We start from the raw sequence: 26601 nt of genomic DNA, 5'->3' as shown, positions 1-26601 counted from the left end.
AGCAAGTGACAACTTCGGAGCAGTACGCTGCCATCTACGCTACCTGCTCGGGTAGTTCCGGCCGTACACAGGCGAAACCGAAACTATACAGCGGTTGAGCGCAAATCGCCACGCTAGTCATGCATGCTGCATACGCGCCACGCACCGCCGCGGGTGTCACTTCTTTCATAATGTTCGGGAGCGCCCGGGAGGAATGGCTAGCGAAGCGATCGTACAACGTACACCCGTACATATATATGCCGCGCGCACTAAATTATCCTCGACCGAGAGGTTTCGTTTTCTGCCATACGCGGCCTAAATTCGTGTGCTAAAAGCGGGGACGATAATGGTGTTTCCAAAATTTAAAAGACTGATATAGATATTATAATTGCGACCTCAGCAAACCTATAGCTGTTAGTAAATGAGGCGCTAGTGCGCATGACTAGTTAAAAAGTATTATCAGTTATATACCAGCGCCTGCTTAATTAATTGTTATCGCACCGCATACACGGGCACAATTAAAAGCCTCCAGCCAAACCAACCCGTGAAACTGCATGTTAATTCTGCAATGCCCGCAGTCCCGGCATAGTTTCTTTTTTCACGACTCGCACCCGCAGCAGCGGAGGCTGCAACGAATTGCATGTCCCAGTGGAAGCTAGGTGGAACGGGACTGCATGGCCATGTCACAAAAACGTAGCAGCCGCGGGCAAAACCAAGCACCCAACAACGCAACAGTGCCTTCTCCCTCCCCCGCTGTGCTGGTGCAGTTGACGTACTCGACTTCTGTGTCCAAGGGTGTGGGATTCAATCCTGACTGGGGTGACTGCTTTTCAATGGGAGCGAATACTAACAAAGGCGCCCGCGTGTACTGCGCGGTACGGTAAAAACCCAGCCAGATGGTCGAAATTCTCGGAGCCTTCCACTATATACGGCGTATCTCACAGCCTGGTCGAGTTGCTTCGGGACCTCATAAACCAAACCAAACTATCTTTTGCAGTGCAGTTTAATTCGTCCCCCACGTACCCACCTCGCATACACAGCATATGTAACGCGACTCATTCGAACATTTGACCTCGAGAGCTATTATTCGAACTGAAGTGGAAGCGCGAATTTTCATGTGGCACTTGATCTCAGTGCGTGGTTATGCATATGTTTGTTGTGAACATAAAATATGGAAAAATAAGTAAATTCTTTTACTATATATTTTGCGCGGCCGGATTTACAAGCAATGGTACATCCAGCAGCCAAATGACCGTGTATATCGAACAATTTGTTTAAATTATTCCATGGTCGTCTCTATAACAAATCCAATGCGTAAGATGTGCATCAGAGTGCATCGCCGAACTTTCTTCCTCTGATGTGCTCTTTATTCGCTTCGCTGGTTACGCGACTGCCATAGGGCTGCGCTATAAACTGAACTCGATAAAATATTTTAATTATGTGCTCAATTAGTAGAGCTGGGCTTACCTGCTTAGTACAATAATCAGCGAAAATTGATGTCCATTAGCAACCAAACTGGAAAGAGGGTTGAATCCGTGCCGCGGAGGGCGTGGCGTCGCTGGGAGAATCGACGGCGACGATGCGCCGGCCGACAGCTTCCAGTCGATGACCAGATGCATAGCATGCTCGGTCTGTAGAGGTGACCGCTGCACAAGTGCTGCCGATATTTTACGTCGCAGTTGACAAGGTTGGTTGGTTAACCAACCAGTCGACAAGGAAGAAGTGAAAGGGATGAAGTTGACTTACGTTTCACTCTCTCCAGGCGTTTTAATTGAGCAGTGGCTCGTTCATGTTTGGTGTCAGCGCTGCGTTTTCATTTTTAGTATCAATCAAGCATGCAGCTCGATCAGAACACTGTTAATTGTGCTTGAGGGAGTATGTATGACAAACACTAAGTGACGACTAGATATATCAAATTTTCTTTATTAAAAATAGTAGCTGGCAGGGCTCTTATCTGCAGGTATACGTAAAGCCTGATAGCATCTGGTTTAAGCACCCTTCCATATATATTTCATGGAAATCAGGTTAAGCCTAGCTGAGTCCACTTAGAAAGGTACCCTCTCGCAAAACGTGGCTTGCCAGTGCGAAAGCACGAAGGTGCTGTATAGAAACTAGCAAATGTCGTCCTTGCATGATGGAAACTGGCAGCTTGAAATATGAAATCTATGTGTGCCAGGAGGAATTCTATGTAATATTAAGCATTGCAATACTTTGCTTGAAAGCATATGCTTTTTTTTTTGCTCATTAGTTTCATTCACAGTGCACATGGGGTGTCCATTCAGAGACATCTACTCTATTTTCCTTTTCCAAAAGCTTGCTTTGTCCCTGACAGAGTACTGCCAAATTTTTCACTTTTTTAGGCTAAGAAATTTCTCACTGCAAAATTGGAAAGTGTACCAAGCAATTAAGTAAGGCAACAATGCTATGCTTCAGAATACTCAGGCTACTAGAGGCATTAAGCTGAAGGTTTCATCATTAAAATCTTGTCAAACATGAGGATAGTCCGAAACTGAATTGATAAACTACTGAAGTTAATACTGCATTTATGGTTCCAAAAATGGCTGGGATCACACGTGCATGCTGATGGTACAGTGTTGCAACTTTTGCTGCTATACGTACCTTAATACTATTTCTCAATCTTTTGGAACGCTGTCATCTTGACAATGCTATTTTTTTAACTGCTGATTTTACTTACAATTACTGTGCCTAAAGGTTAAAGGTGTGGGAAAGGTTATACCAGAAACTGAAATACACCTAAATTGAGCAAATGCAACAAATATTTCGGGGGCACTTCTGCACCGCTGTTAAGGAAAACATGCCACAGCATTTACGACTCCTGTATTCTCATCCCTGTACATTTAGTTGGCTACTTGTTGACTCACCAATCTTAGTTTGCGCTTTTATCACACATACCAATTTGTAAGTTTACTAATTATCACATGTGAATGAACTCCCAACTCACACATCTGACTTGGGATTCTGAAAGGCAATGAGTTTTTCTCATGTCAAAGGAGCCGCTTGGGTAGGCAGCTGGACCATACCATGGTCCCCACATCACCCAGACCAATCCATCCGGTCATACCATCTGCCAGTCATCCTTGTCGCTCAAATTGCCTTTTTTGGTAAATATGACCTTTTAATGCAATCACATTAAATTAGGCGAGGGCTTCAACTATTGTTACATGTAAAGAATTACTGCACACGCTTTTTTTTATGCCCTTTTATTATGCTGCCTCACCATTCCAATAGCATAGAGGCACAGCAATAGCGTATTGAGAGGGTATCCAAGGTTAGAATCTCATTGCTGCAAGCATGTCACCTCGCTATTGAACACAATTCACTTTGAAGGGCCAAGATTACAATATTTTAGTAAAGTGATTAGCACTGCCAAATGTTCGAGCATTACATGAGGCGACAGTATGGGTGCATCCCACAGACAAGGGCATTGCAATTAAGTTGCTGCTCATCTGCAAAATATTGAATTAAACCACTCTTCTGCAATTCAACAAACACCGCCCACTTTGCCTTTCCATCACCAGGCCCCGTCTGCAGTTCCAAGCATCTTCATTGGGCTTACCTCTAAATATTGTCTACGAAAGATATCTGTGAACTTTTCTTACTTCACTGGTTTTGCAGATTATTTCCTGTCTCAAAAGGAATAACAGAAATACATGGGGTTCTACGACTCATACAGTAAATACTTACCTTTCTAGGTAGGCTACAAAAGGGAAGTAATGCAGAAGGTAGGCAGTCTAAACATAAATGAGTGTGTCAACATGGTGTTTTGGCACTGGAGTGTTTATTACTCCAATCATGTGCGTTATTAATGAATGAAAAGGCACATAGGTAGGAATACTTTATTTTGACACAGAAGCTATGGCCAACGTGTGTAAGCGAAGTGCAGACTTGTGAGTACACTGTTGAGACAGTAGCACAGGGAGCAGTCAACTTGGGCCAGGGAATGCCATGCTTTGAAAGGTGGGCAGCTGTTGTGATCTCTCGACTAGCATCAGTCACGTGCAGGATCGGCTGTCATGGGGAGAAGAAACAAAAGTATGCAAGCTCAGAAATTCAGAGACGTACTAAATTTATATAAAAAGATAACAGGACTGCAGACTATGCAGCAGCTCATATATTCTAATAGTGGATTTGCATATGGTCACTACACCCTCAAAAAGGAAAAGCACAAATGCTGAATTCATGACTCGTCAAAGGAACCAGACCAAAAAGAAAAGTGTGCACCATGTAGCATAGCTCAAGAATGAGAAAAGCCAAAACAGCGAAAAGGTTACCCTAAGTAAGGCCAGTACTAGTGCTCTCTGCATGCGTGCGACAATGTATCACTGCAGTGCACATGCACAGCAGAAATGGACACCGTGGGTGGTAAAGAATTTATATGAAATTATCAACACTGGCCGCAGACATCAGAACAGACCGGTGATTGTGCTTTGGTGTAACGCAAGCGTGCGGGCTTTGTTTGGTAGGTTGTGAAGCATATAAATAAACGTTGAGACATCTTGAAAACCATGTGTGCACATTTTCATTTGCTGCTGCATCCAAGAAGTTTCACTTGCACTGTTCATTAGACGACATGCGTTGCTCTCGAATTGTGGCGTTTGTCGACTACACAGCATGATTCCAGAATCGCGACTAATTCAGCTGTGGACTTTTCATTTTCTAAACTTGCGAAATCCTTCCTATGGGCTGTGAAAAAGAATGAGGAACTGTTCCACCCAAATGTAGTCGCTCGCACATGAAGCAGGCACAAGTCATTTTGTGCCAAACAGTAGTTTCCATACAAGTAACAAGAAGTTCTCTAGCTATGTGACAGGACCATAGCTATTTACTTTGAGGGTGGCCACAGCAAACAGGCAACAACCACAAGATGGCCAAATCCCTCACTGAACTGCAGCACCACAACAGTTGCTACAATGCCAGCATCATAAAACCTCTGGCTGTCTTTGATATACAGTCCTCATCACAAATACAACAGCTCATGTTGTTAAGGAGGCTGTCCATGAGCATCTTACTTCTCAAAGCAGCTGAAAGTATTGCAAACTGAGACCAACACTTGACTAAGTGCAGTAGCAGCACTACTAAGATTCAGTGTGTTAATGGAGTATAGACACCCTGAAACAGATAAGACAAAAATCAATTATAGATTATTTAGCGGTTGAAGATAAAAATCAGGTGATGATCTGTACAGAGTACTGTCTTGCATGTCGTTAACAAGCAAAATGCGACCAAGATTAGGTGCATATGCTCCTGTAAGATGAAGTACTGCACTGGCCTAGCCCAAGCAGTGCGAGTACCTCCAGTCAAAACGCTTTCAAGTGCCATCATCCATGAGATGGTTGCCCAATAGCAATCGGAATTTTCATAATGCTGCGTTCCTTATCTTCAGCCAGCATTTTTCACTCTTCCCAATGGATGCAACCCTCCCCAAAACTACAAATTGAAGACATCAATTCAGTCATGCAGAACTGTTAATAATGACCTGAACCACAAACCAACTTGGAGAGGTAGAAGCAGGCTCGAGCACTTTGAAGCTATAAAACTGAAGTTTTGAAGCATTCAAATTGTTTTGGAGCACGTTTCTAAAGTCAAATGATTTTATTAGCTGAATATTTTATACCTGACATACCAAAATAACCTATTTGATTCCTTTTTATTCAAAGATCAATGCATTGCTGAAAATATAAGACTAACAGCCAAAACATGTACAGATATTTAAAATAACACAAACAACCTTAGAAACAATTTGGAACAAACTAGCAGAAAATGCAATGCTTGTTTCCATACTTGATGCCCGAACGATAAGTTCGACTAAAAACATGACTATTTTAGCCTGAGATATGTGGACTATACCACTATGATGTGCTCAAGCACCACTGGACTAGTTCGGAGTTCACATCAATAGGCAGCACATTTCCACTCCCTATCGTGTGCATATAATTTTTTTTATCCATGCCTGTTCTGATAAAATTTCCAAGGCACTGGTCAGCAATCCCTTCAGTGAGGATAGACTGCACTCAAGGGTAGCCCTTTCCCCCTTCAGATACCCTACTCCATGGCCTTCTGTCAGTGGCTTCTCACGTTTTCGCTTGAGTGGCACCCGAGCTTAATTTTAACACGTTAATGATGGGCCCTGCATGCCTGCCCAACACTTGTGACATTTCTAATGATTGACACCTTCATGGTGTCACACCCATAATACTGTATGTTTTTGTCTGACGTATGTTTGACAAGCTTATTATTAACAAAGAAGTTCAATGAAATAGATCTACGACTGCCAGAAACGAGGCTCATGCTGGTCTGGCTTATGGGATTTCGGTAAGATGTGTTGTCGGCCTAGCGCTCGTCCTGTACCCTGTCTTGTGTGTGTTTTTGTTCGCGCTACTATAAGATGTCTGAAGTACTGCACCAACTAGGTAGCGCTCGTCCTGTACCCTGTCTTGTGTGTGTTTTTGTTCGCGCTACTATAAGATGTTATGGGATTTAACGTCCCAAAGCAACACAGGCTATGAGAGGCTCATGCTCTTCTATTTAGCAGAAAAGGAAAAATATATAAACGCTCTGTTACGACACAGGTATGCAAACCAACAGAATGAAATTGAGGAAGCATATAATTAACTAAAAAAAAAAAGTCTGCATTGGTGATGAACGGTAATTAGTAGTGTATCTACTGTCAAATGAAAAATAACTCATTGCAAACTAGAAAAACAAAAACAAGAAACATGCCACCGTTGAGGTCCGAGACCTGCACATTATGCATCCCATGCTTTACAAACTAGCTACAATGATGGCTGTGAAATCTTTTCAAGCTATTTATGTTGCATGTATCCCAACATAGACAGCGTTCACCAGTGCTCAACTAAACCGCAGCAGCAGACGTGGGAATGCCCTGTAAATACAGCAACAAGGTTAACAACTGGGCGAATTGGTAACCATTCATTTTAAGCCAGCCAAAAGACTAGACACAGAGAAGCCAGCCTCATCTCGTTAGCTTCTATTCCCTGTCTTGTTTTTTGGCTGGTTTAAAATAAAATACAGCAAGTGCCAAGTAGACCATGTGGAGTGTGGTGTCTGAAGGGTTATGTATGAACGAGCCGCGCCGGCGCGCCCCAGCTTGTAGTGTGCCCAACCTCCGACAGGCAGCGAGACTCACGGATTCGGGCAGTACGGCCAGTGTGACTCTTTCGTCTTCCCACGACAACTCTAAACTGTTAGAAATTCGCTGAAAAAGAATGTATTAGTTTAGGCTGTTTACAGTCTCCAAACACACCACGAAATATGTCAGCTGTATTGCATTTCGCTTCTGCTTAAGGGGGGACATGGCCCTTAAGATTATTTTCCAATTTTTGACCAAATTTGATAAAACCTGGCATTCTGATTCAGTTTCTTGCACTGATTTCAAACATGTAACCATTTTTCCAGCTGCCCAATCAGAATACCAGGTTTTATCAAATTTGTTGAAAAACGTAGGAAAAATAGCTTTAAGAGCCATGTCCCCTTTAAAAGCAACCAGTTTGGCCATGATTTCAATTCGTGAGATCGCATTCAATTAGAATGAAAAAAAAAAAATTGTCATCGGACTTCTTGCGAGGATGCTTTAATATTTAGACACCGTGTGCAGCAAAATATAACTGATTAAAATTTCGAGGAAACGCAAAGTAGCCAATAGCGTGCGTATGTAGCCTTCACGCCATGCCAAAACTGCCGTTCGTCAAGCGTAGGTACCACCTCCGTCAAAGAAAGAGAAAGCCAATATTCTTCTCGATTTAATTATCTGTGAACTGGAGGCGACGGCGGTAGACAAAAGACAAGAAGCTCAGGCGGCATGCCCGCCCTGTGGTGTGCGAGAGGTGCTGTTATATAATAGCTCACAACAGCACTGCTGCCAGGGCCGGCACGTGTTCTGGCTGCAATGCTCTTCACTGAGGCGTGTCCCCCCGCCCTCAATTTCCTCTGTCGAGAAAGATGGCGCCGCTGCGGCAGCAAGACTGTATCTGTGGCTGAGGCGTCATGAGTGTTGAACACCAACCTTGAAAAAGATAGCACCTCACCAAGCGTTCGAATGTTGGCCCTTCCCAGTGGTTTGTATGAGGTTTCCAGTTCCTAGCCTCCAGTGGTATATAAAACTGACCATATGAGAAAGCGCCTTATCGCAGACCAGCCTCATCTGGCGCTACTCTAATTTATTAGGCGAACTCCCCGCTGCACCACACCAGCATAACCCGCACATGGCATTTTACGCTTTAAAACATGCAAGAGCGGTGTCTGACTGCTGCTCTTTAGTCACCGAGGGGAGTAATTTCATATATTCGTTTGTATCGTTCAATGTGGCCGGCGCGCGCCTAATTGTTTACGACACTGATTGACTATTTAAAAATTGCTCATTAAAGATTTATCTTATTTCATCGTCAAGGAGATTTCTAAACTCTATCGAGCCTTTGCGGCTATTTCAGTTATGAGACGTTCCAATCAACAGATTAAAATGAAAACCATACCCACATTTGGTTTTGAATTTTCTCATGTGGAGAAAAAAAAAAAAGTGTACATGACGCCAAAAAAAACAACAAAAGGGCTATGTCTCTGGAGCAATGGTCCCAAACCGGCTCAAAGTGTGAGGACGCCGTAGCAGAGGCGTCCGGATCACTTCGGCCACCTGGGATTCTTCAATGAAACTGCCATCGTCAAGTATATGCCTGCCATGCTTTCAGCTTCGACCAAAATGCTGTCTCCCAATTAGGATCAGACTAGGGTATCCCAGCTCAGTACTCGAGAGCTTTAATGACTAAGCCACCGCGGTGCCGTAATAAGTAAATAAATAAGCTAAGAAGACTAAACTTCTTTCTCGGAGCGTATCATGGTCATTTCATCCATTTCACTGCAGCGACGCCGCGAATGTGTATTTTACTCCGACAAAGTGACTATAAAGGACATCGGCCCTCTGTGTACAAACCCGAATCCGGCTCAGACCCGTACGTTTAAGCCCACCCCGAGTACAGCAAAAATGTTCATGTGTCGGCCCAGACGGCCCGTGGGTTGAGCCGCACCCAGCTTTTGGGCCTGTCCATGCCCACGCAGTGTCGTGTGAAGCGCGTGCTACCTTCAGCTGACGCTTCTACATAAGGTTTGACGATCTTCTATTTTTTCGGTTCCTGGGGTTGCCTTTCAGTGGTTCGCTTTCTACTTTTCGATGTCTGAAAGGTAGGCAAGCAGGCAGAGAATATAGTGGGGACCGCTTCCTTTGCAAGCAACGCTTTGCAGCATATGCCCATTTAACTCTGTCGTCCATGTTTTGGACACAAACCTGGGCTCGAAGTGCCCCTCACAAACAGTGACAGTACAGCTTCTTTGCATGCCTTGGCATGCCGGCCACCATAGCTGAAGTCGTTCGACATCTTTTCGCACCGAAGAAAGCTGACATTTTTCATTGCAGAATATGTAGCCTGTATTGCAGCGGTGAACAATGCACTTTTTTCCACATTACATTACATTACAACTTAGAATATACCATGATCGAAGAAAGGCGTGGAGCGGGGGCGTCAGCGAGATAAACAAAATGCGCACCGATGCAAGTTGAGAACTGACTGGCAATCTTGCGGCGCCAGTTAAGTTTGCGGGCTTCGCCCAGAAGGAGATTCCGAAGCAGCGGCCAAGGTCAAGGGGCAGCTTGACGCGGGCTGATTTATGACGGTCACGCAGGCGACCGCTTCTCGGAAGTGAGCCCAGAACACACGGCAGCGGGCGACGCTGCCGGCTCTGTCCGTCCCGCGACGGAGGCAGAGCAGTGCAAGTGGAAGGCACAGCATAAGCGCATTGGTTGTGGGTTCGGCGCTAACTGCTGTGTCTCCCGGTTCGAGTGGAGAGGGCGCAGAGGCCATAAATCCCGAAACGCGGCGTAACACGGGCCTGGGGAGAACGCGCTGTTGACATGTCTTCATGGGAAGGCGCCTGTACGTCCCTTTGAATCCGCCGCCCGTGCGCAACCAAACAAGGGCAGGGATCGGAATGTTTGGGCCTCAGGTTTGCGTGTGTGTGTCTATGTGTGTGTTTTCGGAAGTGTAACCGTCGACGCCGTTTGTCTTTGCGACTGCTTGGCACCTCTTGCGTGGGAGGATTTTGGAGAGGCAGAAATCACAGATGTATGTGTTTGTGTGCGCAACCACTCGCCGCGTAGTGCATGCTTTGTGTTTGTATTACTTAACATGCATAAGAGAGGGGTATATATGTGGCACAGCGATTGGCCAGCCCATTTTGAAGGACTGCATGTTATTGGCCACAGAGTGACTAGTCGTTGATTGGTTAACGGACTAGACTCGAATTTTGAGCGCTAAGGAAGGAGCGTTGGGACAGTCGGGCTCGGAGGACGGTTGGGCTCAGACGAGGGCAGACGGGTTGTTCGAGGAGGGAGGCTAGGCTGACGGAGGTCTCAAGGGACTCCGGCCTTAAGTGTAGCAGAAGGCCAAGGTCTGATTCTGCTAGCCTCTGACCTCCGATCGTGCACCCAGTTGCGGTTAGCCCTCTATGTTTTGATATCACATCTGACGACGTTATTGTAAATAGTTTGTAAACAAGTGTAAATAAATGTGTGCAGTCGAGAAGAGAAGTCCTCATCTCCGCACCGCAATGTGTTGCTGAGCTACGGACGCAGCGGTGGTCACCAACACCACTCGGTACGAGCGAAGGCAGAAGAAACAGCAAGAAGCACCTGTGTATAGGGAAGCCCATCTATTCCCCACGCCTTTGCCCGAAGAGTTTAACTGCACCCAGCGAACCCGCGGCCACCAACAGTCAACGCAGTCTCTCGACAGCCTACGGAAATCGGAGCATCAGTATTGTCACTTACTGTTCGGTGCGGAGCGGCCCGTTCACACACTTCTAACACCATGATGCGGAGGTTGTGGGTCCGGGCTGACCAGTGGCACATAGTAGCTTTTTGCTAAACAATTACCTTTCAGACAAACTCATTATGAATTATCCATTGACCCCCCCGCCATTATGGGCATAGAGCAGGGAGTCTCAAACTCATATTGCTATGTGGGTTGCATTGAGAAAGCTTTTTCTCTCATGACCCAGGAGCCAGAAATCAACAAAACAACAGGAAACAAAGTACAATAAATAACAATAAAATGAACAAAAATAAGCAAAACTTCGTTTTGTCAGACCAAGCCCTCCTATTATTGCAAAAGAAAAGCCGCTTCAGGATCGCTCGGAGAGGGTACTGAAATGGTACACCTGTTAATAAATACTACCACACTTATAATCCTCAAAAAACAACTTGGAAATAAAAGAGAAGGCAAGGATGTCTGGTTCCTTGCTTTGAAGGCATAGTGATGTCAAATAAAAGTTCACGCAGATTAAGTCGTCAACGCCTTTTAAAAAATGAATGCATACTAACTGGTACAAAGTCCGAGTTTATTTTAGTTGAAAATTAGGGCTGGTGGTAATGCTTTCAAAAATGTCAGCTGAAAAGTTTGAGCTGGCGGACTGCATCACGCAGCTCCGCGGGCCGTGCGCCAAGGCCCCTGGCATAAAAGGATAATCTTTGATGAGCGGAAAGAAAGTGTTCGATGTTGGCGAGAAGATAGTGGATGGAGTGGAGAGGCTGCATTCCCCCTTCTCAGCAAGGGAAACTAGAATGCTTCTTTGCTCGTCAAGTGAAGAGGATATACTTTAGGCAGGCATTGCCTCTGCTACGAAATGGGCACCACCCTAGGCAGTGTACACCTGGCCAATGTTTTAACAGTACCACGTGACCGTCGACTGCCCGGCACTGCTGCGCCGGAAGATGCAGGAGTGCGAGGGCGTGCTCACAATTCTTGATGCTGCAGTGAACCTCGTTTGCTACGCTGCTTTGATCAATGTGAAGCAACCCTGCCACAATTGGCTGGTAGGCATGTCGGTGCCCGGAGAAGCTGTCATTGTTTGTTTTTAGCCGCAATAGTATCTGCATATCATGCGAATAGTATCTCCAAAGAACACACATTTCCAATAAAAAATCCAACTTTCCCCATAACTCTTGCCATCGATACTTTCATTGCTTGGAAAAAAAAAAAAAAAAGAAAAAAAAAATACGAGACAGTATTTGCAAATAGAACCAGGGACAAGTGTAAAATTTGGAACGTTACAAGCTTGCACAGATTTAATCCACAAGCACATAGCAGAGCGCGCTCAGAACTCCGATATGAAACTAGATTCAAGGGGTTGCTGCCAACGGAGCAGAACAGCCAAGTAGACAACACTCGCTGAAGCAGCATGATTACATCTCCCTGCTTGTTACCTCTCCTGATTTCCACTTTGTTTCTGCTCGGACAGTCGATGCTCGAGCTATACTGTTAAAGAATAGGCAGGGTGTATATTCTGTGCTGCTTGCCCTGCAAGCCATTGATGCCAATCTTGCAGACCTCATTTTATCTTTCACAGTGGTTTCCAAAGCTATAAAGTTCTTGCAGGAACTTTGTCACACACACACACACACACACACACACACACACACACACACACACACACACACACACACGCACACACGCACGCACACACACACACACACACACAAAAAAAAGCAACACAACCGACCTGTGCAGGAATATCATTTGTTAAAGAAGGCAGCTTTGCCAGTTTTTCACAGCGAATTGAGAAGACAATATAGCGTGGTTTGATCTTCCATCTTGCGCAAACATTTGTTTGTTTTTGGAGCTAGTCTGGTTTTCTTAGTCTGAATCAACTGTTACATTGCACACTGTTTGCAATGCATTAATTGCAACTGAGAAAGAAAGGCTGCAAACTACAAGCTGGACACTGCAACTGCAGGAATGCTTGCTTGTTTGATTCATTCATGCACTCTATGCAAACTGGGGACCTGTGCCCAAGCATGTTCCCCATGTAAAACAAATGACCAGTTGCCGTGGCACAGCAATTGTTTTGAAATTAAGTACAGGGCTCACCTTGTGGCGTTTGAGCATATGCTGTCTCCGCCTTTCATAGTCCCATTTGTTCAGCCTCAGCAATCAGCAAGTACATGCTAGACTCCAAAACACATACCAGGAAGGTCCCTGCGTACCAAATATTAGACGTCAGCTTATAAGCGATCTTCACACACACAAAACAAATTGAATTTAAAACAAGTACATGTTGATGCACTTTAAACACAAGGCGAAATCGCTTACCTCACCGTAATCAGAAAGCGGCCCTGCATACATTTGACCGTGCGCAGTCATAAAATGAGGTATGAAATCATTACACCGCGTCATAGCAACGAGGGCCACACAAAATGATAGTATGTCGCACAAATGGTTAGTACGTCGTGGTGCATCGAAACAAAAGCTTCCCACAAAGGCCTGTGTGATCCTCGCCTTTCCTGCTTCTACGCGTTGTTTTGTCATGTCCTAGTACCTCCTAAAGTCCCTCTATCAGCTCAGAGACGTTACAAGACAGGTGCGGAAAGTACCCAAGTTTCCCGCCCTTTTCAAGCGCACGCAAGACTGATAGTCAGGCGTGCTTTACATGACGTGAGATTTTCGCGCGGTTGGCCTAATAAACGGTATTTAACCGCATGTTCCTTAGTGTCGAACTGCGTTGAGCTTTCGATTGAGACCTTCGATAATACACCTTTGGGGCGTTCGGGCCCACTGCCGGCCAAGCAGGCTCAATGGTCAACAGAACATTCGGGCGCACGGACGTGGACGGACAGTGGGCAATGACTCAATACATGCATACTGAAGTATCTTAAGAATAGAAAAAATTGCTTACGTACCGTACAACACGAGAGCACACGGCTGACACGGCGACACAGCTCTCCCGCCTCCCACCATAAAAGACGACCAGCCATTTTGCTACTAAAAGCAACACAAAACCCACAAAACAATAGCCGGATGTGACGTTTTTCTTAAACCGGATAATACGTCATGGGTTGCAGCAAGCATTTGGCTCCTGCAACCCGGTTGCAGGAAGCATTCCGCTGCTGCAACCGGGTCGCAGCAGACGGCGCCCATATCTTTCACCTTACTTTTCACATCCTTCTCCCCAACGTTGCCACCCTGGTCAACCTCCGACAAGCTGAAAACCAGTTGGCTTTAGTAACACTGCCCCAGGATATTCTCGACACTTCTAAATAGTTTCATGAAAAAGTTGTTTTCTCCTCCTCCGCTAAGAACAGGTGCATTTAATGCTGCAAGAATAATATTTAATAATTTTCTTACCATTAATGATAATACCACCAATACTTGTTTTGTCATTGAGCTTTTTATTTAGAGTTGAAAGTTGCATTCCCAGAAGATTCAGTCACGTCACAAAGGTTATCCCGGCCGCAGCGGCTGCTTTTCGATGGAGGCAAAAAGCAAGGCGCTCGTGTTCTGTGCAATGTCAGTGCACGTTAAAAACCCCAAGTGGTCAAAATTTCGTGAGCACTATGGAGTCCCTCAAAGCCTCAGTTGCTCTGGGACGTTAAACCCCCATCCACAACACAAAAACTGTCACAAACCAATAGACTAGCCATGCTCCTATTGGACGGTTCTGACCGGCGGACCTGTCGACCAACAGAAATGGGGGCTGACTGACAGGTCTGTGGCCGTACGCGTTCTTGTGATGTGATCGGAGCGTAACTTTGTCCCTACTGTCAGTCCTAAAGCTAGCTGGCATGTGTGTCTGCCATAAGCATGCCTTCCACCAACATTTCCTCTATTTAATTTATACTATTTTCTACACTTGCATGTCTTTTCTTTTTTTTTTTTTTTTGTGTGTGTACATACATTGCTCTTTACATGCAATGCTCTGCTTTTGCAGGACAATGTGTAGTTAAGGTAGACCAGTGACTGGTTGCAGGTACACCACAGCCTGCATTGCTGCAATCGCTTTCGGCACCTGGTGAAATTCGTTGCATGAGCAACAGCAGCAGCGTGTAGAGACAGAGTGGCGCCGGAAGTGTGAGGAAGAAATCCAGGCTGGTGAGGTCGTGGCCCAGCAGCTCTCCTCGGAGGAAGAGCACATCCTACAGGAGCAGCAGGACTTGCGCCTGGCCTATTTCAGGGAGACTTCGGCTATGGGGCTGCTGAGCCACGTGTTGGCTCCCTGCTTGTACCAGACGGCCACAATGGCAAAGACAATATGCACCCCCATTTGTGGCTCCAAAAAAAGGGCCGAACGGTGTGTGCCCGTAAATCTTCTTGCTGTATATGGTGCACACATTCTTTTCCACTACCTTGTTGGTGAAAATATGCAAACTTCTACTGAAATAAAGAAAGAACTTACCATGACTGTACACAGGGTGAGGTTCAGAAGTTAGTGAGGCAGCATGAAAACATGAAAATTAAGATTTTTCCTAGTGCTAGACGTGCAGACACAGATAAAAGTAAATGAAGTGCATGAATATGTTTGAATATTAGCATGTTACCCAACTGTAGTGCCATATTTTGGTGCAGCAACTACTAACACTGTAAGCGTTTCAGCATCCATGATATGTATGTAGAGGTAAAATTCTATGATGCATGCATATTCTGACTTCTATCCTTGAAGAAATTGTAAATGAACCTTGGTTTTTTAGGCAAGGAAAGATGCAAGTTAATTCCCATTTTCAGCTGACACCTCAGCTGTGCTTTGTGTAAAGTAATACAGGAGGGTATGAAGAAAGAAAGACACCAAAAGAGGTTTACCACCTGGATTTCTTTAACATGCACTGGCATTGCAGAGCACGTAAGCATTTTTTGCATCCTGTTTGCTTCTAAACACAACAGTCATGGTTGGGATTCAGCCTGCATCCTTGAGGCTAATGGGCAAATGCTGTAACCACTGAGCCACTGCAGTGGACATCTCTCAAGGGACTGGACTCCTGGTGGACCCAAAGGTGCCGATTGGTTGGAGCCACAGATGCAGCTGTGGCTATCTGTTGTAATGGGGAGTGTAGTGGCACAATTGTATTGTCCACATCCATGGGGACCATGGATCAGTGTTTGGGCCACTTAATTGAGCACCTGAGCAGCACATCCTTCACTGCTTCAGATGTTTGATGAGCACTTTGGGGTATCCATCCCTTATCTGAGATCAGCCCGCAACGTCATGCTAGAGCAAATTCGGTGACAGGTTACATCTAATAGTTGAGTGTGACAAAGGCATTTGCCTGGTTCACTAATAAGTAGCCCTGTACTTCATATGGTAAGGTGCTTTAACTTGCACAGACTTTTCAAAATGTTTTTTAAGCCACGTAGTGCCTCACTGTGTCCCGTCTTTTCCTTTAAGGTGAAAGCCTCACGAGTGGTGTCCGCAGAAACTGTATGCGAGATGCGTCCGCGAGGTATCGGTGGGGTTCTGGTATATTGTGACTGATAATGCGGAAAAAGAGGGAGAGCCTCTGTATAGACAGAGAGTCTTTCTTCCTCTCTCTCTCTCTCGTGAAATCAGGCGCATTCCAAGGATCGCAGCAGGGCAGCTAAAAGGCTTTGTTGTTATCTTGCCCGCACAATCAGTGATGGAGGAAAAGAAATGGTGTGAGTGCAGAGGGCTTGTCTTCTGCAAGCACTTGAAATTATCTTGCTTCAGATATTTGCTTTGTTTTCCTCAAACGTTTCAGAGCTCACATTTATTGTGACCGTCACTTAGGTGTAAAAAGTGACGTCTAGACAAGGAATGCGGTATTGATGGCTCACCGGTACTGATGGCTCACAGGCTTCATCTTGTGCACACAGTGGAAGCCCTGTACCTAAACTTCAGCCTGCCTTCACTAGCACGAGAACTTGTTGCAGAAGTTAGTTGCGAGAATGAAAGGTTGACAGCTGTCAAAATAAGTCGATAGCAAACGTTTGCTAAGGTACATTGATCGATGCAGGACGCTTTCCAGTTGTGCTGTCAGCATAGATTTTGGTCTGGCTGTGATTAGCGTTCGAGGTTGGCACATACAGCGTGGAATTGTCCTGTGTGCATGACTAATTTTGAGATGCTTATGCATAATACCAGGAGATGCAGACAACTGAGCAAGGAGGCAGCAACACACCTTTGTACCTTGAAGAGGACATGAAGCTGGCTGAACCGGCAGAGCTAGGTGTTGCCTGGCCACACCTATGAACTGTGCTTGCATAGTAAGCAGGCAATATTACTTGAGACTCCATAGTAGGAGATTGAGACCCAACACAGCAACAGCAACAGCAACACGCCTTCATACCTCAAGAGGACATGAACTAAGCTGTCACGCCACTTTCAGAGAGAGCTGAACCAGCAGAGCATGGTGTTGTCTGCTGCGCCTATGAACTAAGCTCATGGATTGTGCACGTGAACTGATTTCAGTATGCAAGTTGGCCTGTCGCTTGATTTAGTTTTCTTATTTTCATTTTGAACTTTTTATTTTTAGTCTCTCAGCACTATGGAATTGTACACATGTTGTAGGATGCTGAGAGAAATATGAGCAGATACAACATAGGTGGTAGATGGTTTGGTCAGGGTCTCAGTGTCCATGTTATGAAAGCATTTAACCCCTGAATAAGAGCCAACAGACACTGTTTTATCACAGAACCTGTGTACTGGCAGGAGGGTCCTGATCCACACACCTCCACCTTAGGAGAATGTCTTGCCACCAAGCTGCCACTGTTACAAAGTTTGGCCATGATATGTACCATACGAGACAAATTTGTCTGGTTCGCAGCAACTCGATGATACATGCGGTTGATCTGGGAGACATGGTGCCTTTCCCACGCGCTAACAAGACAGCAGAGCATCAGCCTGGACCCACTTTTTTTTACAAAAACCAGAATATTCTTCAGATGTCAATTAAAACCTAGGATGCGCTTTGTACAGTGCAGGTAGTACTCTTTTACTAGGCTACTGCCTGCTTTGTTTGCTCCGTCCTGCCTCTCAATATTAGCAGTAGAAGTATCACATAGCATATAGTCCATATCTTTGTGCTGAAGAGACAAAATTACCTTTAGACAACAGTAATTTTTAGGTGGGCATGGAAACGCTACAGTTGGCACAAATTAAATGCTACTGGACAAGTCAGTGGAAGACTAGATTTGTTGCCGTAATTACTTATAATATAATGGCAGTAGTGCTTCATATATGGGCAATTGTATTCCTCGAGGTGCGTTCACATCGGCAGGTGATGACAGGTGCTTGAAACTAGTCAGCCATTGAGGACGTGTACAGTTGGTGCACCTTGCAAGCTGTAGTGCGGTGCTTGACTGTATGCAGTAACATTTCATGCCACCATTATAGCTGAAAAATATGCTTATAGGTGCAAACGGTTGTTGTAAAATACAGGTATAAACCATACCTGCATCACATTGTAATTTCATATTTATTTTATACTACCAGCTGCCTCTTTGGCAGTTCAGGGAGGAGTGAGTACATGTAAAAAAATGTGCACTACACATCAAAATAAACAAAAAAACATGACAGGTAGACAAGTCCGAATAAAGTGGAACAGTGACGTGAATAAGAGGAGCATACAAAGCAAAGGAACTGGTGACACAAAGAACAATGTGCATCATTACGAAGGTTTCACAGCATATGAATCCTTTACGACTAAGGACAGATTAGCAACCTTTTGTACTCTACACCATATCCACTGCATGGCTTCGTCTCTTTTTCTTATATACGCTATGTTCACTGCACTCTGCTCACAGCTGTTTAAGGATATTCGAGTGGATGCACTCTGCACCTAAGCTCCTTCTAGTCATCCAGAGCAACCTGTGACACATACTGTGTTTGTGATTGTAGGATCTGGTATATTACAGTGCTGCGTGCAGGCATGGGTGCCCTTCTTTTTCTGCACTGACTAGGGAGCTCCATCTTCAATAATGTGCCCTCACAAGACAGCTTCTCTGAATGTCTGCTCTACAGTGCATGGAAGGTAAGTTGGTGGGGCTCTTTCTTGCGTGGAAGTAGTTTATATTTTGGTTACTCAACAACGTTGCCACACTTGGTCGACATTAAGGTCACTGAAGCAGTTCATTTCACCCGATTTTTTTACGCGAAATCCTCTAGGGAACCAACCAAATAGCACTGTTTATAACAGAGATTTTGTTTTTAGTTCATCTTGATGAGAGTCTACTACATTACATGGTTGTCAAAGTGTATCTTCCTGGATCTTTTAACAAAGGCTTTCAACAAAGACCTCAAAGCAAATACTGCATGCTCCAAAATGCCATCAATCTCTGTTCACGGTATCTCAGTTACAGCCTTTGAGCAAAAGATGCACTAGGACAATTTTCCACGTCTGTGGGTGTGGACATGGCTGTACAGCCCTCCTTTCTGCTTGAATGCCATTGGGCACAGCTGGCACTGGTATGGCCTCTCACCCGTGTGGACGCGAACATGTGCTGCCAAGGTGGAACTCTGCGTGAAGCTTCTGCTGCAATGACTACATTGGTAAGACCTCTTACCCGTGTGGATGCGAAGGTGCTCATTAAGGTGACTACGCCTTTTGAAGCTCTTGCTGCAATGACTGCACTGGTAAGGCTTTTCCCCTGTGTGGGTACAAACATGCTCTGTCAGGTTCTCTCTCCTTGAAAAGCTCATGCTGCAGTGGTTGCACTTCAAGGGATGCTCTCCAGTGTGTGTCTCCTTGTGCCTCTTGAAGCTGCCAGAACTATCTGTCACATAGCCATAATCAGGGCACAGGAACTGCTGCCTTTGTCCTGGCAATTTCTGTTGAGGCACCAGGCCATGCCCAATATCAGTGGTAGCAGAGCCTGCACAATGAAATTAAGTTTCTTGAGAGTCATACATGCTTCAACGTAAATGTGAAATGGCAATGAGCAGTAAAGCTGTTCCCACTTGGAACCTTGTCATCTTCCCGGCATATTTTGTGAAAATCAGTTGTTTAAAAGGGCACTGAGGATAACTGTGCAACTGTAATCCTCGATAAAAATTGATTTTGTGACTCTTTCCAGGTATATTCAAGTTTATGTGGCAGCAAGACACACACTGATAGCCGGGGAAATTTGATTAACTCCGAACCTCCCTCCCAAGCACAATATGTTCCACCATGCTTCCCAAGCAACAATCAACCTGTAAGGACAGACTTGTGAAGCAGAGTGGTGGAGCTTTCAAGAGTTCTCAGTGGGGCACCAGACTATGAAATAGCCTATGGGTTCGATTCTTTCAAAACAATGTATCGGTGGTGAGAAGCGCCCTCCTTACCAGCAGTGCTTTCATAGAAATTTGCATTTTGCTTGCATTAAATGCTGGTTCATGCTCAGCTGTCCAATGTGATTTCTACTCAATTACCGGATTTTCTTTATTATTGGTGTGTCTTATACAAAAGTGCAACTTCACATGTTAAAGAACAACACCGCAGCACCATATTTTTGATGAATCATATAATCTTAACTCATAGCACCAAGAATGAACCCCCATTTCTGCTGCATCCATCTCAACCATATTCTCAAATGTTAATATTTGGACATAGCATCCGTTTGGTTATGCATGCCATCTGTTGTTCTTACTAAAAATGATGCTGCCTACAAAATGAGGCTACAAAGTTCGAGCGACATGGTTGAATACATACTGGCTAGAGAATTTGGAATGGGAAGAGAGAATACAGTCTGAGCGAAATAAGTTATCTGGGCAGTGGGGCTGGTGAAATGCCACAAGGAAAGAATGTCTGCGCAGAGCAGCTGATTAGTTTGGTTTGGTTTATAATGTTAATGTCCCAAAAGCTCAGGCTATGAGATACGCTCTTTCAAATAAGATCTGCAGCACACTTTTATGGTGCTTAACAAATGGAGAGGTGTGTCTTATACACCTGTGTGACTTATGCAGTTTTTTTTTATGATAAACTGCTATTCGCAAGATGTTACTGAAGCAATGGTGTGGCTCATAGACTGAAAAATGCGGTACTTTGATATCAGAAAAAACAAAAGAAAGTCACAGGTGCGAGCCACAAAATGTAACACAGGAAAAATACATCTAAACTGTAGACTATCACATGGGAGAAAAAAATGATACAACTTGAGCTCAGAAGATTAATCAACAGACATGCCTGACCCAACCCTCTCTTGTATTACATGTAGATAACTGCAATACTATGGATCATTCAGTAACAATATACCCATTAAACCATATGCTAGCTGTTTCCAACACCATAGAAGCTGTGGCAATGCAGAACCACTGGCAGAGCTAACAGTGTGATTGTGAAGGATTTCCAGGTGGCTGATGCATGTGATGCTCTTACCACAAACGCTAAAGTCAATGCCAAGCAACAAACAGGTGCATTTGTGCTTGCAATTTCTGACAAGCATTGTCTTGTCAAGCGATGCCTTGAGCATGTGGTGATTGAACCTGTGCAATAAAAGAAAGCATGTTTAATGGCTCAGAAAGCATGTGCCCTTACACAGAAGATAAAGACCCCCCCCCCCCCCCCCCCCCCAACCTAACTCTCAAAAAAAAAAAAAAAAAAAAAAAAAAAACTGAAGGTAGTCTAACACATGCCACCTTACTTTCCTAGCATATATAGCATCAAGTTTAGATCAGTTTAGTTTGGAATGGAATATCTGCTCTGGAGTTGGTATCTACTTTACAACAGCGTGAACGATCATGAATACCCAGTCGTAGGTAGTTGAAGTCACCGAGTGAGAACGAGTATCGAGATTCGCGCAGTGACCTATAGTTAGAAAAAACAATTACATGCAACAAAAGCATGCTCTTCGTTGCCTGACAAAAAACTTGTCCACAAATTCATTACTTAGGTTACAAAGACTTACAGACACTGCATGTAAATGTCAAGCATCTAAGAATATAAACTAGGTTAAGGCAGCGAAAATAAGCTGCACATAGACCAATGAGAATCATAGAAAAAAAAAGGGTAAAATTAGGCATCATCATCAGCCAGACTATACCCACTGAAAGCGAAAATTACCCATATTCCTCCAATTAACCCAGTTCTGTGCCAGCTGCATCCACTTGACCACTGCGAACTTAACCTCATCTGCCCACCTAACTTTCTGCCACATCCTGCTACGCTTTCCTTCTCTTGGAATTCAGTTTATTACCCTAAAAGACCATCAGTTATCCTCTCTTTGTACTACATGTTCTGCCCAGGCCCATTTCTTGATTTCCACTAGATATCAGTAATTTGAGTTATTTTTCTGACCCACACCACACGCTTCCTATCTCTCAACGTTATCCCTACCATATTTTGCTCCGTAGTCCTCTGCGTTGTCCTTAAGTAGAACCCTCTTTGTTAGCCTCCACGTTTCAGCCCCATAGGTAAGTACATGTAAGATGCAACTGTTGTATACTTTCCCCTTGAGCGATACCGGTAAGCAGCTAGTCATAATCTGAGAGTGATTGCCAAATGCGCTCCATTCAAATCTTATTCTCCTTGTTATTTTCCTTTCATGGTCTGCATATTTATTTTCAAGCCCATTTTCAATGTCAATTTTCAAACCTGACTTAAGTCTAGGTCATCAGACATTCTTTGTAGTTCATTTCCCCGAGTTTACTTAGCAAGGCAATGTCATCAGCGAATTGCAGATTACTGAGGTATTCTCCATCTACCCTTATCTCTAACTGTGCCCATTCCAAGTCTGAATACTTTTTTTAAGCAAGCTGTGAATAGTACTGTGGAGATCGTGTCTCCTGGCCTAACACCTTTCTTTACAGGAATTTTATTACTTCATGCAGAACTATGGCTGCTGTGCACCCTCTATATATATCTTCCAGTACTTTCACATACGGCTCGTCTGCACCCTGATTTTGCAATGCCTGCATGATTACCAAGGTTTCTACTGTGTCAAATGCTTTTTCGTAATCAATAAATGCTATGTATAAGGGCAGGTTATATCCGAGCATTTTTCTATCACCTAGTTGATGGTATGGATATGATCTATACTAGAGTACCCTTTCCGAAAACCTGCTTTATCTTATGCTTGATTGAAGTCTAAGGTTGTCCTGATTCTATTAGAGATTACCTTAGTATAAGCTGATTGGTCTATAATTTTTCAAGTCCTTAGCGTCCTCTTTCTTATGAATTAAGATAATGTTTGCGTTCTTCCATGGTTCTGGTACCGTCACAGCTTAGACAGCTTCCTTAGACAGCTTACCGGTATCCTAACTATCCCACTGCCTACTTCTACAACACATTCAGTAATTATATCTGTGAAATTATTGTTCATTGCTTTTAGGCTAATGTCGTCATCCTCAGAGCTGAAAATCTATTCTGTAGCAAATCCTGAAATCTTCTTCCCTCCCTCTCACCGCTAATTTGTTGATGGACTTCTTTCTTACTAATCTGTTTTGTTCAATCTTCAGATTTAGAGTAATTCAAGACCTTACCACCCTGTGGCCACTGCACAGCACTTTTTCGACTACCTCTATATCCTGCAGAATGACAGGGTTAAACACAATACGAAGTCAATTTCATTTTTAGCCTCCTCGTTAGGACTTTTCCATGTCCACTTCCAGTTCGCCTATTCGCCGATGAAAGTACTCATGATCCTTAAGTTACTGCGCTCTGCAAACTCAACTAGTAACTCCCCCCTTGTTATTCCTAGAACCAATGCCATAGTCGCCTACTGCTTATGCCCACTACCTACAATCGAACACGCATTCAGGCCTCCTTGGAGAGCTAACACTCGCCTTACCCGAATGTGTAACCCTCAGCTTCCAAGCGGATTCCCATCACCACTACATACTCACCGGCTTTCCGACCATCTGATACAAGTTCCCTAAAGGAGGCCACTTTCAGGGTTTCCCATCTTCCAAGCCACTTTCCACCACTTTGGTTGTACTAAAAACTCTAGAGGGTGTATCTGACCACTGTAAGGTGGTTTTCGGCTCAAGTCCAGGGTACTGATATACGTGTGTGGGGCCACCACAGCACAAAAGTGGGCTCCATTAACTGTTTTCATTTCCAGCAAGGTGGCTTAGTAGAAGGTACTAAGTAGTCACCACCAGTCCTTTCCCAAGTTTTACGCTTACCGGCCACCTCACATCGGTTACTTTGCCACCATCTTTACACTGGTAGGCTATGTGGATGCGGCATGTTCAAAATGCTGCGGGAAGCATGTTGACAACTCCCAGGGGATTTGTAGCCTCACAGGATGGGTTCCAGTGTGTTTCCATCCTGGCTGCCAGTGTTGCAACTGTACAAAGCCTAGCAGCCAAAAATATTGCAAGCCATCACAGTTTGTGCGAGGGAGAGGTGACTTCGTGCACATAACTGGATTGAATTGTAAAAATGTGAAACAAAAGCAACATCCACAACAGAGGTTTGCGACATATCTGAACCTTCCTTTTCAGCCATCATAACTCATGCAAGTTATACAAAATAAAAAGTTGTCGCAGCCCAACGTGCTGCTACCAGACAAGCAACAAGTCTTTTGGCGGGGTATATGGGCATAGCGTCAATCAGAAGCTGCATATTGGTTTCGATTAACATTAAAGTGGAGATTAGTACCAACCACATACAGTTCTTACAATATGTAGACATTGCACAGCACTGAGTGAAAATGTATTCGTGAAAATCACTGCAGACATGCTACCTGCTATGGCATACGGCACTGTGCAAACAAGTTCATTTTTTCTCCATGAAAATGCATCATTCGCAACAAGCCACAGAAATAATAATGCATTGAGAACTTTGCCTATCCAAGAATAATACTATTCTTGCATGCAGGAATAAACAAACTGCAAAGAAGTTTCCAGCTCTGACCAAGAGAAATTTCACTAATTTCTCTTTCAAGTACTAAAAATGATTAACTATGTTTATGGTTAGGCAGCTTTCATCAAAAACCTTGCAATAGCAAAGAGCCGGAATTCTGTAATCTGATTTGAAACCTGATTAATACTACTAACATGCAATGGTGCTGCAAAACTAAAGTTATCTGAAACTTAGTAGGAGATGAAAAAGCACAACATTGGGACCATAACATGAAAATAGAGCAATTGAAATACAAGTTTATTTTTGCCATCAAAGAACAAGTAGTCAACAAAATTGCAAGAACAGAAGCGCACTAATGTAGAGAAACAAGCAAAGTGGCCAGTATTACATTTCAAAATGGATTGGCCAAGGTTAAAACTGTCCATGGCAGAGTTTGTACAGGCTACAAAGAAATAAATTTAAAGATATTCAAGAAATGTCAAGGCCTTTCCGGGAGGTTTTTCAAGGACATACAACACAGCTCTATTAATTTTGAAACAACATTTTCAAGAAAATAAAGCCATCACATTTAATGCACTCAATGGCCAAGGCGTACCAAGCAAAGATCAAAGGACTTCATGAAGCTTTGTCTCAATCTCTTGTCTTTAACAATTGCTTAAGAATTGTCTTTAACAATTCTCAGGTCTAACCCTTTGCAGCTTTTCTCAAGGAGTTTGATTTTATAATGCAGGTGAGGTCATTAGCTGTTTCCGCTTTCTGAGCATAGTCATCTGCCGACGCAGTCAAGTCACTAATTGCTGCTTAAAAGATCTTTCTTTTTTTTTTTGCTGCGACTGTCAAGCTGTTCCTCAGCACAGCACTTTTTCGACTGCTTAATATGTTCTTGTTCGTGCCTCTTCTGGGCTTCCAAGTAAGCCCTATAATGATGTATTGTAGCTAAACAGGCCTTCCACAAACCCTTTTTTACGACAATGTTAAAGATACCACCAGCTTTTTCCACTGCATTGCACACAATTTGTTGCGAGATATAAGACAGACGTTTCAAGCTCTCTATGCAGATCTGTGGGATGACGCTGAAGCCTCCGTCAACTGTTGCTTGACCAAGACTCCACACAAGCAATAATTTCACAAATTTCCAAAGTTCTGCATAAGCACACTGAACTGCAAAAGCTCACTAAAAAAATGTGTCTAGACTGGTGGCTTTCTCGAAACGTCGCAGTCGTTGTTTCTGTCCTTGCAAGAGCTCAGTGTACTGTGTAAGTACTGTATCTTGCTGCTGGATTGTCAGTCACCCTGCTACTATGAGGGCTTCCAACACTTTCTTGAGGCCTGCCAGGCACTCGTTAGGCCTGCAGCACATTTGCCGAGGCTCAAGTGAGGAAAGACCTATAACCACTTGGAACCTCACGGAGCTCTTCTCAAGAACCTTCTTCTTCACTGCGACTAGGAACTGTTCGAATTCCATTCTAAACTGAAATAGCACATCGTTTGCACTTCTTCACAATTTGTTCGACTGTAACCGAGGTACACTTTTTCGAGTGGCACGTGATTTTTTGGGCCTGGTTCGTTAATTTGCAACAAGCCAGTAATCTCTGTAGCTGAAGAGAACATCAAACACTTGATAAACTTTGTCATCAACTTCCTGACAATCGCTTCTAAGTCTCTTGCCAGAAGAAACAATATGAGCTTGTTTGTTTGGTACTCCGTCAAGAAAAGCTTTAGTATGGCAGTGACATTAAGAGAAAAGTTCAGCTTTTCCACTACTAATACGTCCCGGCTAAGTTTAACAATGTTCCAAGAAGACACAAACTTAGGCTTATTTGCTTCTTCCTTGCAGATTCTACATATTTCGGCACATCATTCCAAAGTTCCAGAGCTCTTTCAATGAGAGGCACATTCTCAACCCAGTGAGTGATGTGCAACATGTTCTAAGGGAAACTTTGCCTGCTCAGTGACTGTTGAAAAATCGTGTCTTCTAGCTGGGGCGTACTCAACAGTGCACACAGACTGGTCAAAAAGGTGTCAAG

The 26601-nt window shown here is 44.1% G+C and overlaps 1 protein-coding gene and 1 long non-coding RNA gene across 2 annotated transcripts in view; both read right to left on the bottom strand.

The window, feature by feature from the left end:
* LOC146179139 (uncharacterized) overlaps positions 1–26601 on the bottom strand; it is a 53859-nt gene that overhangs the window by 23778 nt on the left and 3480 nt on the right. Inside the window, exons 2-3 of the mRNA XM_084580127.1 lie at positions 19169–19661; positions 13994–14043 (exon numbers count right to left, since the gene is read on the bottom strand). Of these exons, the coding sequence (XP_084436253.1) occupies positions 13994–14043; positions 19169–19661 (543 nt within the window). The remainder of the gene's footprint in view (positions 1–13993; positions 14044–19168; positions 19662–26601) is intronic.
* Positions 3942–13881, bottom strand: LOC146179140 (uncharacterized). Its single transcript, XR_014700693.1, has 3 exons — positions 13742–13881; positions 12933–13040; positions 3942–4008 (listed from the first exon to the last, which is right to left on the bottom strand). It is a non-coding gene; the product is annotated as an uncharacterized LOC146179140 (long non-coding RNA).

The sequence above is a fragment of the Amblyomma maculatum genome, chromosome 9, assembly GCF_055883805.1.
Source record: "Amblyomma maculatum isolate TAMU_Amacu chromosome 9, ASM5588380v1, whole genome shotgun sequence".
NCBI classification, from domain to species: domain Eukaryota; kingdom Metazoa; phylum Arthropoda; class Arachnida; order Ixodida; family Ixodidae; genus Amblyomma; species Amblyomma maculatum.
Note: the sequence above shows the minus strand (reverse complement) of the source record. Positions and strands in the feature narration are given on the sequence as shown.